The 14,675-nt window shown below is 38.5% G+C and overlaps 1 protein-coding gene across 4 annotated transcripts in view; it reads right to left on the reverse strand.

Annotated features, from left to right (window-relative positions):
- Nucleotides 1-14,675, reverse strand: part of BLTP1 (bridge-like lipid transfer protein family member 1) — a 143,656-nt gene that overhangs the window by 109,006 nt on the left and 19,975 nt on the right. For all 4 annotated transcript variants that reach the window (XM_081333292.1, XM_081333294.1, XM_081333293.1 and 1 more), the window contains exons 7-16: nt 13,716-13,797; nt 13,228-13,421; nt 12,245-12,324; nt 9,405-9,555; nt 7,167-7,323; nt 6,164-6,242; nt 5,364-5,455; nt 4,898-5,015; nt 4,658-4,813; nt 566-663 (exon numbers count right to left, since the gene is read on the reverse strand). In XM_081333292.1, the coding sequence (XP_081189418.1) occupies nt 566-663; nt 4,658-4,813; nt 4,898-5,015; nt 5,364-5,455; nt 6,164-6,242; nt 7,167-7,323; nt 9,405-9,555; nt 12,245-12,324; nt 13,228-13,421; nt 13,716-13,797 (1,207 nt within the window). The remainder of the gene's footprint in view (nt 1-565; nt 664-4,657; nt 4,814-4,897; nt 5,016-5,363; nt 5,456-6,163; nt 6,243-7,166; nt 7,324-9,404; nt 9,556-12,244; nt 12,325-13,227; nt 13,422-13,715; nt 13,798-14,675) is intronic.

Here is a 14,675-nt window from a genome sequence, read left to right on the forward strand (position 1 = left end):
ATTATAAAATTAAGTAGCCTAAACCCTATTGAAATAATTTCAGTATTAAAAAACAAGTATTTTTCAAATGAATCTACCTTTTCAAAAAAGGACTATACTAGTATTCTGTCTGTATAGAACAGAATAAACTACCTATGGTCCCAAATGTCAACCACTTATATTTGATTTGAATTTCAAGATTACAAATGTTACTGTACCTGTATATTTAAGGGTAAGATTAATGGCAAAAATACTGAACCGATATAAAATTATAATAGTTTATAAAACCATTTTTAGGAAGACATTAGAAGATGAATGACCAGTGTGTTTTTTATGTGGGCTGCCTTATAAATCCAGTAATAAAAAATAAATAAACAAAGAGAAAATTGACAGCATGTATTGAAGCGGGACACGAACAACATCTGAGTCATAATTTTCTTGCTCCTGCTAGAAATCATTGTTCATGTTCTTCAGATCCTGCTAGAACACATGCTGTCAATTTTCTCTTTTTCCCCCAATTTATTTATTTTTTGTTTTATTATAGAAACAAATGCAATTTATTTTGAAGATAAAGTTACCAACTTACCCTTAAAGAGAATCTAGTACTGCATGTAACTGGAACAAAGTCAAGAAAAGGCAAAGAGAAAACTATGTTTAATGTTTCTCCACAGGCAGCCACATAAACTAAAAGAGAATAGGGGGGAAAATTGAGTATAAATTAATCATAAAAATATTTCTTTTATCAAAATGACACTATAAAGACAATTTGCAATTCTGTAAGCGCCATTAAAAAGTGTTTCAGTATGCTTCTCAACACACTTAAGTATATTAAACTACTTAAGTACTTATTAAAAACAAGAGCACTAGAATTTCTCTGCAATCGTTTTCAAAAAAAGGTTTATCATGTGTTAGAATGCTCATCTGGAAAATTAAGAAAAAATGTAGGAGAAGCCTTGCTCTCCAAGTACTGGAACTGAGAAACCAGCTTTACATCAATTAACTAGCAGCACTTGGGTTGCAGGCTCTTCCGCCAGTCTCGCCTTGCCTTGCAATGCCTCAGTCCAGGTTAAATGCCGGCTTCTGATCTCCGCACACACAAACACAGCTAGTTTTTCTCACCAAAGTGGTACCAATTTAGCTACTCACAATATTGCATGCTTTTGAACTCCTAGGTGGGCAGGAACAAGCGACAGTAGCTCATTCCATCTCACAGAGCCAGGCTCAAATTGCTGGAGTGCAGACCATTTCTGGCCGACAATTCCTGTGTCATTATGCCATTGCACCACATCTCCCAATCATCAATCACTGACATACAAATTTAGTTTAAATAAAGCATCAGAATAAATATATAAAATATATATACACACACTGTATGTGTGTGTGTGTCTGTGTGTCTCTGTATGTGTAGCTCTGTCTGTCTGTCTGTCTGTCTGTCTGTCTGTCTATCTATCTATCTATCTATCTATCTATCTATCTATCTATCTATCTATCTATCATATGTGGACAGTACAATAAAAAATAAAATATCACCATACTATCGGGCTATAAAAATGCAATGGAATAGATGTTCTACTTCTGCCAACCTAGCAGTTCGAAAGCACGTAAAAATGCAAGTAGAAAAATAGGGACCACTACGGTGGGAAGGTAACAGCATTCCGTGCGCCTTTGGCGTCTAGTCATGCCGTCCACATGACCATGGAGACATCCTTGGACAAGCGCTGGCTCTTCGGCTTTGAAACGGAGATGAGCACCGGCCCCTCGAGTCGGAAACGACTAGCATGCATGTGCAGGGGAACCTTTACCTTTACCTTTTTAGATGTTATAATTCAATATCTAAGGAAGCTAATCATGTAACTGCTTTTGCCTTGGCTGCAATGAGATCATCCCAGATGCCTTGAAATTTCCTGAGACGACATTCTTGAACTATAAGTGTTATAGTTTGCTCCGGTGCATCAGAGTCACATTGTGAGCTCTCAGCAATTCCCCACTTAAAGACCTTTGCCTGAGTTCTGCCGGCATGGCTGTCCTGATTCTACTGAGGTGCCACTACACTCAATGTTTTTGCCTCTCCCCACAATTTTCCTAATGAAGTTGTTTCTGGTTTTCAGTATTTGACCGATTACTTCAAAGTGTTTTCCAAATATAAGGGATCAGTCAAGATTATATTATTCGGAAATATTTTGGATGGCAATTGTGTTTTATCCTCTTTCCACAAAAAGATACGTTTAACTCTTTTTTTTTTGCTATAAGATTTCTTATATGGAAGGTCCATACTTCAGTTTTATTTGGATTAGGGCAGGGGTAGGCAACCTCGGCTCTTTTATGACTCATGGACTTCAACTCCCAGAATTCCTGAGTCAGCTATGTCCATGAGTCATAAAAGAGCCGAGGTTGCCTACCCCTGGGTTAGGGCATAGCTTCCACTTCCCATAATACTGTATTAATTTAATTTTTCTATGTAGGAGTTGCAATCATATATAATACAAAAATCCTTTATTATTATGGGAAGTGGAAAGCAGGCAATACCTGTGTGCTTTGTACATATTGTACTAGAGGGATGAAGACTTGTGCCTCCTCAACAGAAATATTTTGTGTACAAACACTGAATTACACAATGAGAAAGAGGCATCTTAGACATTTGTTTCTGTTTCTGTTCATTTGAAGGGAGAGGGACAATGACTGGACTAGAAGTAGTCTCTTTCCCTCTATCCAACTATCCTAATTTAAAATTTACTGAATTAGAAAATACACAAGGAGGAATTGCAATTTTAAAAATACTGCTATCTTGTATATTGTTAAATCATTACAGTTCTTTCTTCTGTACAATTTTGGGGTTTTTTACAGTCCCTTTGAGAAAGGAACAAGTTTCTAAAGGGCGTGTGAAATTTAAATCATCTTAGTTAGCTGCAAAACGTATTTTCCTTTATGGAATATTCTTTACTGATAATACTAATCTAGTAATTGTTGAAAATGGAATCTGTTTGCATGCTAGTGACAGTTCTTTCTTTGCACATTTCCCAGCCTATTACCGTATTTTCCGGCGTATAAGACGACTGGGCGTATAAGACGACCCCCTACATTTCCTGTTAAATTATAGGGTTTGGGCTATACTCGCCATATAAGACTACCCCTCTTCCAACGCACACCAAATAAAAATTAAAAAACATCAGATTTGATTTTAATATGGTAATTTTAATTCAAATGCTTATGACATGCAGGTGCTTAGTAGGAAAACTGTCACTTATAAACATAAGGCTGTTTGTCATCAAACATGTAAACATAAAACAGTGCAAGTGGATTAAACAACAACAACAACAACAACAACAACAACAACAACAAGAAAAAGAAGAAGAAGAAGAAGAAGAAGAAGAAGAAGAAGAAGAAGAAGAAGAAGAAGAAGAAGAAGAAGAAGAAGTAGTTGGAGGGGACCTTGGAGGTCATCTAGTCCAACCCCCTGCTAAGGCAGGAAACCCTATACCATTTCAGACAAATGGCTGTCCAGTCTCTTCTTAAAAACTTCCAGTGTTGGAGCATTCACCTCTCCTGGAGGCAAGTTGTTCCACTGGTTCTAACTGTCAGGAAGTTTCTCCTTAGTTCTAAGTTGCTTCTCTCCTTGACTAGTTTCCATCCATTGCTTCTTGTCCTGCTTTCAGGTGCTTTGGAGAATAGCTTGGCTCCCTCTGCTTTGTGGCAGCCCCTGAGATATTGGATCACTGCTATCATGTCACCCCTCATCCTTCTCTTCGTTAAACTACACATACCCAATTCCAGCAACCGTTCCCTATTTTCCTAATTCACTTTTTCATTTTTCCTAATTCACTCTAAAGCTTTCCCTGCGCAAAGCCTTAAATAACACCAGCTGCCTGCAATTAGTGCAGGTTCGCATCCCACCAGGCTCAAGGTTGACTCAGCTTTCCATCCTTCCAAGGTAGGTAAAATGAGGACCCAGATTGTTGGGGGCAATAAGCTGACTTTGTAATAATGCTGCTTGGGGGTGGGGTGAAAGCCCTAATAAACAAGCATATACACAGAATGAAGGCTATTGCTAAGCACATTGATTTGTGCTTTAAATTGTAAGCCACCCTGAGTCTTTGGAGAAGGGCAGGATATAATTGGGATTTTAAAAAAAAAGACCAAATGGGAGATCCACTCCAGGTTTTCCAGCCAGCCCGCCCAGTTCCTGAGTCAAATGTGTCCTTAGAGCTAAGCCGCTGCTCTGGCTGCTGCCTTCCCCACCTGCCTTTCAAGTTGGGATATACTACAGCTGCTCTTCAACTTTAGAAGGAAAGACGCCCAGACCCCAGCCTGTAAAAAATCACAGACTGCAGCTTCTTTTCCAATTGGTCCCGCTTTCCCTGCGCAGACTAATTGGGAGATCCACTCCAGGTTTTCCAGCCAGCACTGTCCCTAAATTTTCAGCACCCGGCGTATAAGATGACCCCTGACTTTTGAGAAGATTTTCATGGGTTAAAAAGTAGTCTTATACGCCGGAAACTACGGTACAATAACAAAGATTGAAAAGGACCTGGAATCATTTTCAGGTGACGTGGTGTTTATTTAAATACAGTTGGATCTTTTGGATAATTATAATAATGTATTACTGTATAAATATATATTACTGCTCAATAGCTATAAGAAGAAATTTAGTATTCATACTTTAAAACATAAGAGTTCTCACCATTTTCCTGTTGCTTTGTGGAACAATCAATCCAATTATGCTGATTTGCAGACCAAATCATTTCAAACTGATGAAACATCACTTTAAAATTCCATGTATAGGGAACAAATGAATAGATATCAGGAGAACTGTCACTACACCAATCTTCAATCAAATCTAAAAATTAAAAGAATAAATTGCTTCAGTGGGTGCTGACAATGGTGTAATTGAAAATGATAAATTATATATGATCCAGAATACCTGTAAAGAAGTTTTTTTGCGCATATATGAAATGGTAAGTAGCTTTATATACTTCAACTTCAGTCTGCCAGAGTTGTGGCATGTTCCATGGTCGAGGATAAAAGGCATTAATGTGAAACTAAAAAAATAGATATAAAAAATAGATATTGTTAACAATGAACAATTCGCCAAAAACTGTAATAGCAAAAATAAAACAGAGAGCCATCTAACTCCTGTTTATTAACTTACAAATCCTTCTGTTAATTACTCATATACAACACCATCTATCTGAAAATTACCAAATGCTTTGATAACAAATATGTTGAAAGCTTTGCCCTCTTTGATGTGTTTTTCCTACTGATTATTATTCAATAAAATACAATTATCATATATATTGTTCAGATATTTACAATTGCTTGGACCTGCTTTGAAGTAATTTGAAAGCAAATACAACAGAAATTATTCTGAAAGTATGCATATTACTTACAGCTAACATTTCTGCTTCTAAGAGAGTCCGGAACTGCATACTACTGGTAGCATCTATATGCAAAAGTTGTCCTTTAATAGTGGGGGAGTAGCCTAGTAAACAGAATAAATCTTTGTTTTAGGATTATGTTTCTCTTCAAATGCATCAAAAAAGTTACAACGCATTGCCTTTTACAATGGTGTATTTCTCTTCAATGGCAATCTTTAAAGGTAGCCATCATTCCAAAATGTTGTAGCAGATCAGCACTGAATAGAGAACCGGATAAGTTGGCATTTGAAGTCCCTTCCAACTTCATGATTTGAGGAAGTACCTATTTTCTAAAATTACTTCATACATACTATCACTAGTAAATATATAACATGAACTGAACCAATTTAAAAATAAACATTTTGGATCAAATGTCTATTTTTAATAAAGGGATGTGACTATTACAGATACATTGTCAATACAACTCTTTGCATAAAGTTTTAAGAAATAAATAAGAAATATTTATAATAGAGAAAGGCAAACCTAGTCGTATCTTGAATCATCAAAATCTTTAGAATTATATTTTCAGTATTCACTACATAGCTTACCTTATGCACCGAAAACGTGAATCCAATCAATCTGACTATATTGGTAGACTGATATTTAATCAAATTCCATAAAATAGAAAATAATATACAGCAAGCTTTCTATATTAATATGCGTTGATATATTAAGAAACACCAAGTTTTTAGAAATGCTAGTCAATATGTAAGGGCCACTACTTCAATATAGTTTACCAGGAAGAATAGAAAATTATTTTTGCTTCAACTTACCATTTTCAGTGACAGTCATGGGAATATTAACTTCCAAATAAGAACCTGCTCCAACATTTACATGTACTGCATTAGTTTCCTACCAACAAAATTCAGAATTAGTTCAATTAGTTTTATTAACATGATGCCTTGTTTCAAGCTTGTTTCACCATCATATATATGTTAACTGCTAAGATTAAGGAAAGCAAATATAGCACAAATGATTACAAATAAGATAAAAATTAGGAATACAAAGAAAGGAGAAAAAATACTGTATCAATTGAGTACAAATCAGAGCTGTATGTATCAGAGCTGTAAAACAGAATGAACAGACAAAAACCTGGAAAAAAGCAATAGTAAACCATTCCATACTCTTCCAATAAAAGTAAATGCATATACTGTGTTTCCCTGAAAATAAGAGCCATCCGGAAAATAAGTCCTCGCATGATACTTCAGGACGCTCATAATATAAGACCCACCCCCAAAATAAGCCCGTTAAGATCATCAACCAGACAGATGCATTTAGTACCGTATTTCCCTAAAAATAAGACCTAACCAGAAAATAAGCCCTAATGTGTCTTTTGAAGCAAAAATTAATATAAGACCTAGTATGGCAGACTTAAAGGAAATCTTGTTTTCTTATAATATGGATTAACATTATAGGAAACTAGAGAGTAGACATGTGTCTTTATGTTTGTGTATTTGTGTCTCTCTGTGTGTATCAGTCTGTGTGTGTGTTTACTCTGCTCTGACAGCAACAGCCTGGGTTCAGAAAAATATATTTTTAATCAAAATTAAAAATACTGATTTGTTGAGGAATACATAAAACACAATGCTCAAATATGAAGAAATACTTAACTAAAGTTTTCCCTTAAGATTTTTTGTATTGTACTATTTTCAATATTTCCAAAAATAAATTATAAGGTACATAAATATTTATTTAAAAATTAAGAGAGAAATAATACATGTGTTACAACAACTAGGAATAATTTCCCAAGCTTCTAGCTAAGTTATATTTATTTACCCTATTTTTGGTAAAGAGCAAGTCAATAGTAGCATCTGCAATAATATTCATACGTAGCTCAAAAGCAAGGATCTGTCTTGGCTTCCCAGGAACTGGAACTTCTGTAACTTTCATTACTTGATAATCGGGTGGGAAAAAAAATTTCCACAAACAATCCCTAAAAGAAAAATCCAGAGCAACAGTTATACTAAAATAAATACGTCATTTATGAATATTTTCTGTGGTATATATACACAAAGGCAACACTGATGATTTAGATTCTCTACATCAGAGCTCCCCAACCTTTCTGGGTTGGTGGCCCAGAGGGAAAGGGAGCAGCAGGGAAATATTTCTGTGTATGCCTCCGTGCGCACCTGCACAAGGTTCACACACAGCGGGGGCACTAGCACCCACACACATGCATGAATGTGCCACGGGTGCTGCACCTGCACAAATTGACTAGTGCCCAGGTGCCTGCACAAACAGGGCTGCTAGCTTGCATGGCGGCACTAGAATGAGGGGGGGGGGGCAGCCAATCCCAGGGATGGATGGATGAATGAATGGATGGATGGATGAGCCAAGTTGCATGCATCCTCATCCACCACTGAATTTACATATACTACTAAAATTCCCCTTTGTGTATAACCTTTAATTGGGTGAAATGATATATCGCAGTGGTGGCGAACCTATGGCACGCATGCCAGAGGCGGCACTCAGAGCCCTCTCTGTTGGCATGTGCGCCACTGCCGGCAGCAGCAGGTCTATCAGGTTGCCACCACCACCCGGAGCAGGAGCCCCGCCCAGCACAAAGGAGGCGAAGCAGCCATCTAGCAAGCTCAAGTAGAGATGGTAGAGCAGAGGTCACCAACCATTGTCGATTGGCAGACTGGAAGAAAAGGGAGGGGGAAGCATTTTACATGCATGCGTGCACGCACGGGGCCGTGAGCATGCACGCACTGCAAATGAGGCGGGGCTAGTGCCTGCATGATACTCACTAGCCCTGTCCCGTTCTTGCGTGGTGCAGCAACTTGTATCAGCCCCTTGCAGCACGGTGGCCCATTTTTGCACCCCTGGTTTTTGCATGCCAGAGGCGGCACTTAGAGGCGCCTCCCTACCCCCCCCCCGAGGGCACTATAATGCTGATCGCCCCTGGCACTTTGCAATAAATAAGTGGGTTTTGGATTGTGGTTTGGGCACTCTAAAAGGTTCTTTAAAAGGTTCGCCATCACTGATATATTGTAAAGCAAAGGTTTTTGAATCAAGGTACTTGAAGTGAGGCTAACTATGGAATACTTTCAAAATCCAGGACCCATGACTCCCATGGAATTAAAATTCAGCAAATTTTATAAAACATTTTATAAGGCAATAAAATTTTCATAAAGCATTTCTTGTGGTCAACTTCTGATGTCTGACTGTGTTATAGACTTTCAGGGCAGATACATCTTTGAGTATCTTCCTGATTTTTTAATAATAATAATAATAACAACAACAATAATAGCAACAACAACTTTATTGTCACTTTGAATGTATGCCAATCAGCATACATCAAAATGAAATTTCGTTCCTCTCAAAGGGTCACCACCTCCGATATACACTCCTTCTTCGTGGCCAGCTCAAGTTTCAGATCGTCCATGTTAGTCTCTAAAATGGCAAACAGGACAAGATGCAAACAGAGCTCCACGTGGATTAGCCCTCAATTAGTTTGTATTCCTGCACAACAACCTCACCTCCTTTCCTTTTTCTGATCCTGTCTCTTCCACTTTTTCCTTAAAGAGGACTTGCTTCTTTTCACCCCTGGAGCACACTGCCACCGCCACCAACTCCTCCAAAAGCCTCTCTCCCTTCCTCTGGGTCTGCCAACAACCTCATCCAGTTCCTTTGCTCCATAAGCCCCGGGACCTCTCCTCCTCCGCCTCCTTCAGAAACAGCCCTGATTTGCAATAGAATCTGTCACTGGGCCAGCAGTCAGATCTTGCTACTGGCAGAACAATTTGAAACAGCGCCAATGACTTTTAACAGTCTCACCAACAGTTCTGAAACAGCTAGAAACTCGCCATGCCAGCAAAGATTGTTGGTCGTATGTTACTTTAGTTCCACCATGTTGCTCAAACACATTAAAACCTTCCCAATCATGTGGCCTATATCCCTCCCCAAACTTTTCATCTTCAAGAGCCAATGCAGCCACAGCCAATCCAGGCGCCACCATCTTAGAAATTTAAAGAATTTTAACGAACTTTTCCAATTCATTAGAAGCCTTACCTTTTCCGGTCAGCCCATGGTCCATAATTAAAATCTGTTCCTTTGCCACAAACAATATCTAATCCCCAGCATGGTGGTAGGTCTTGCAATTTGCTATCTTCATTACTTGTCTCTCCCTCATTACTTTCGTCAGTTTCTTCTGGTACAAGACCTGTATTTTGGAAAACAGTCCTCTCCATAATGTATAGTCAAAGAACTCATAACTGGAGGGCTTAATTAACAGATCATAAAACCAAGTACCGTATTTTCTGGCGTATAAGACAACTTTTTAACCCATGAAAATCATCTCAAAAGTTGGGGGGTCGTCTTATACGCCCAGTCGTCTTATACGCCGGAAAATAGTACATAAATCAATCGAGCGCCCCCATTCTTGCAAAGCAACTTCAAGCCTCCTTAGTCCAGTCACCCCTCCAACGTGACTCTCCCTTCCCACCCCCAAAAGCCTCTCAGCCCCTTCCCCTCCCCCTTGCAAACGCCAGACCCCGGGAGCTCTTGCGTCTATTCCAAAGGCTGGGTGGAAGGAAAAGCCCCTTTCGGCTCTGGCTTGGCTGCAAGTCAGCGAGCCTGGGAAGGCACGCCCTCCCCTCTCACTGTGGAGAAAGCAGGGCAGGCTGGCGTCTGGCGGGAGCCGGCAGGGCAGTCCTGCGCACGCGCGCGCTGCCCGGCTCCTAAGGAGTCCTCGGGGAGCCATGGCAGGCGCCTCACGCTCTTCCCTCTTGAAGCAGCATCGGCGGAGCCGTCCGGCGTCAGGCGGGAGCCGGCAGGGCAGTCCTGCACACGCACGCGCTCCCCGGCTGCTAAGGAGCGCTCCTTAGCAGCCGGGGAGTGCGCGCGTGTGCAGGACTACCCTACCGGCTCCCGCCCAACACTCTTCCCTCTTGAGGCAGCATCCCCGAGGACTCCTTAGGAGCCGGGGAGCGATGCTGCCTCAAGAGGGAAGAGCGTCGGGCGGGACCCGGCAGGGCAGTCCTGCACACATGCGCACTCCCCGGCTGCTAAGGAGTCCTCGGGGAGCCATGGCAGGCGCCTCACGCTCTTCCCTCTTGAAGCAGCATCGGCGGAGCCGTCCGGCGTCAGGCGGGAGCTGGCAGGGCAGTCCTGCACACGCGCGCACTCCCCGGCTGCTAAGGAGTGCTCCTTAACAGCCGGGGAGCGCGCGCATGCGCAGGACTGCCCTGCCGGCTCCCGCCAGACGCCAGCCTGCCCTGCTTCCTCCACAGTGAGAGGGGAGGGCGTGCCTTCCCGGGCTCGCTGATTTTCCGGCGTATAAGACGAAAAATCTTGAAAATCATCTCAAAAGTTGGGGGGTCGTCTTATACGCCCAGTCGTCCTATACGCCGGAAAATACGGTATGTAAAGGATTAACAGAAATTTCACAAGCCTACTAAAGTTAAAAACCAGAAATATACAGATACTACCAAAAATTCTGACAAAACATGCTGAAATATTTTGTATTGACCTTGAATGTTAAGAAACTTAAGAATTTAGTCAGTAAAATCAAGAATTTGCCAGACATGAGAGTCAACATTTACCTAAATGCAGCACAGGTAGTCCTCAACTTACAACCACAATCAAGTCCAAAACTTCTGTTGCCAAGTGAAACATTTGTTAAGTGAATTTTGCCCATTTTACAACCTTTCTTGCTACAGTTGTTAAGTGAATCACTGCAGCTGTTAAGTTATTAACAGGTTTGTTAAGTGAATCTCGTTTCCCCATTGACTTTGCTTGTCAGAAGATGATCACATGACCCTGGGACACTGCAACCATCATAAATATGAGTCCGTAGAAAGTGTCTGAATTTTGATCACGTGACCTTGGGGATGATGGAGTGTTCATGTGAAAAATGGTCATAAGTCACTTCTTTCAGTGCCACTGTAACTCTAAACAGTCACTAAATGAACTGTGGTAAGTCAAGGACTACCTGTATTTTGCTATGTTGGTTAGTATTTTCCAACTGTAAAAAAGCTAAGGCAAAAAGCACAAGAGAAAATCTGGAGGCCTCATACTGTAGCTAAATCAAATCTCGCTCTTCTTGAAACCTAGATCTTTTACCCAAGAAATCCTACAACTGAACAGTCTTGAAATATGGACATGCAATCCAATTTCAGATGTATACTTTTTAAAACTTTACTAACTGCTTAGTATATATCACATGTTGGCTAAACCTATTTCAATAACTATTAACATACTGAGTTGGTGGGTTCAGATAAAGCAATGCTATAATAGTAAATTTAAAGCCAGGTCAACACTTTTCCTATTTATTGAAAAGCTCATGCATTCTACATCTGGTCATGTAAATAAGAGATTTGCAGGAACAAAGTTATTTTGTTTCTCAATTTTTTTGCTAATATTTCTATCAAACAATTCCTGCCATTTTACATTAGCAAATGTAATACCTAATCTGACATAATTATAATCATTTTTAGAGGGCTGATTTTTAGGGAAAAAACAGCTGATAGCTTGGGCTGATGAGCTAATTTATTTAAGATCAGCTAGTAAACTAAGCAAGGTCTGAAATTTGCAGTTCACTCTCACAATCACTGCACAGCAGCAACTCAATTTGATGATTCAAAGTTACTTGTTCAATAATTATAGGCCATTAATAACAGCTCTATAGCTATTTAGAATACAGTCAAACTGGGTATCAATCCATGACAAGGAACTAAGCCATTTTTTAAAAGTTAAAAAGCAAGACTAGATAGAATCAAAATGGACAGAGGTACTCTCTGTAAAAGGAAAAGGTTAAGTATTCTAGGGATCTTCCTAGTTCAAAACATTCAAAAAAAAACCTAAGATCTTACAAATTTTTATTACACTTAAATGAGAAGATTCACACTTACCAGGTTCATCCATATAGTAATAGATGTCAACATCATTTGACTGCATCACAACAAAACCTTCTCCCATTAATCTTGGAGGCCTGTTATAAAAGAAATGAAAAATGGAAATGAAAATGTAAACATTGCATTTATCAATGGAATTCTAGTCTATGGAAAATTACACTCAATATGTCAGTCTTTAAGAAGACTGCCACAAGACCTCTCATGAAAATGTCTGACTATTACGTTAAGTTATAGACTTTGTTTTTCACTTAAAAACTTTAAAAAGATTTTAAGGCAATATAGAAAATCTGCATTTTTCTTATACTCAGATTGATCCAAAGCATTGTTGCCCAATTCATCAATAGTAACATATTAATATATTAATATTTTCTAGTATTAACTAAATGCTGAATTAAAAATATTTATTTTGTTTCAAAATAAGGGTTTTAATTGAATCATTTGAAAGCATACATTTTTAAACTTTAACATGATAAATCTCCTAAAATTACTGGATTGTGGTAGAGAAAGTTGCTGTAGCCAAACTAAATTTTTAACTGAAAAACTTTCACAGTATAATTTTAATATGCTGGCTTTAATTTTTTCTTAAAAAGTTCTATCCTGACCTGTATTTCCATCATTTATTAATAGTTTCCTGTTAAAATAAAATATAGATGCACTCTTGAGAGTATATAGCACTATTCTTTTAAACAACATGGTCTGGCCATGATAATAAATATTTGGTTGTAATTATCCTCTGCAAGGGGATAATCTGGAAATTAACCATCAAAAAATCAAAATCATGGGTTTTGCTAGGAAACCAAAGACTTATGCCTAGCATATAGACAAGTACTCAATCAGGCAGGTCTCATTCCTCTATGACTATGTCATTATATACAGACAACTATGACACTTCTTAAGAATTGTAAATTATTGAGATTCCTCCATTCCCAAATGATTGGATACCCCACCACTATATTATATTTTCTATGGTTTTAACTTACTCATCATTTTGAAGACCAACATATCTTGGACTTGGAACAAGCATAACTCTCACATTTTCCAGTTTGCCTTTTACAATGTGCATAAACTGATCCAGATGGCTTGAAGGTGGCTTTGTGGTATAAGTTAAGGAAGCATCATCAAAGTTAATACATAGAGTCTGAGGCAGATAATGATTTCCAAATGCTAAGCGACCCTAATTTAAAAGAAAAACAACGGCATGTTAACTCTTAATACTTTGGTAGCAAGACATTCTTTTTAAACAATTTTACTTATCATTTTAAACAAACCATATATATCTCCTATAGAAATACATGAAAGCATGTACACATGCACGCACACACACACACACACACACACACACATTTGAATCATGTCAACTAAACAATGTTTCTAAGATCAATATGAAATATTATAACTACTGAAGAAAGTGAACTTCAAAAACCATAGAAAATTTAAATTGCAGATGATCAGGAACTTTTTTACTTACCGTGCTAACACTGACTTTAATTACAGGAATAAGAGATCTCCATGAAGATGAGGGATCATAAGAATCACTTTTTGCTTTGACACTGAAGGAAAAACAAGTGAAGTTTACACACTGAACAATAAAAGCCCCAAAGTTACATGCAAATCAACTCATTAAGAAAATAGAACAGAACTTCATGTTCAGAGGACTGCAGTCCTATTTCAGAAAAATACGAGACTTGCAAAACATATATTTAAAAAGCTAAATGAATATAACACAGTGCTATAGTATAACTTATGATAATTACCTTAAACATTCCCACCATGCATCCTTGCTGCTACCTTATGTTAATAATCACATACATTTATATAAGTGTAATTGGTATAGCTCAGGTTCCACTGGAGTAGCCTATAAGTGTGGTCCTAAAAAAACTGTTCATGTTTCAATTGTTGCTTTTAAATTCCACCTAAGGGAGAAATATGATTTGGGGTAATGGTAGTACGATAACCATTATCATGAGTATATCTGAACCTGCCCTGGCGAATTGGCACATTAAAATCTGTAACTTAAATGTTATATATTTAGTGTCCAGGAATGAAAATTTTAGACCTGTGAATTCTGATAGATATTATTCATGTTTCCAAAATGGTATATGGGCTGGAACCTAATACCAATGAAAGTTATCTTTTAAATATTCTAATACAATTTTAAATTCAAAAACTTATCAAACTATGTTCTAAAACCTACACCTTCACAGAAAGCATGTTGAAAAGTGTGTCCCTTTACAGAAAACACACTTCATAAATACTTTTTAAATATTTTGAATGATTTGTTTATAGAATGGAATGGGGTGGGGTGGGAGTAGAGGTGGGATGGGATGGGATGGGATAGGACAGGACAGGGCAGTTTTACTTGGCCAAATGTGATCAGACACACAAGAAATCTGTTTCTAGTGCAAAAGCTTTCGGTGTACATGCAATG

Source organism: Vipera berus (assembly GCF_964194415.1).
Source record: "Vipera berus genome assembly, chromosome: 7".
NCBI lineage: Eukaryota > Metazoa > Chordata > Lepidosauria > Squamata > Viperidae > Vipera > Vipera berus.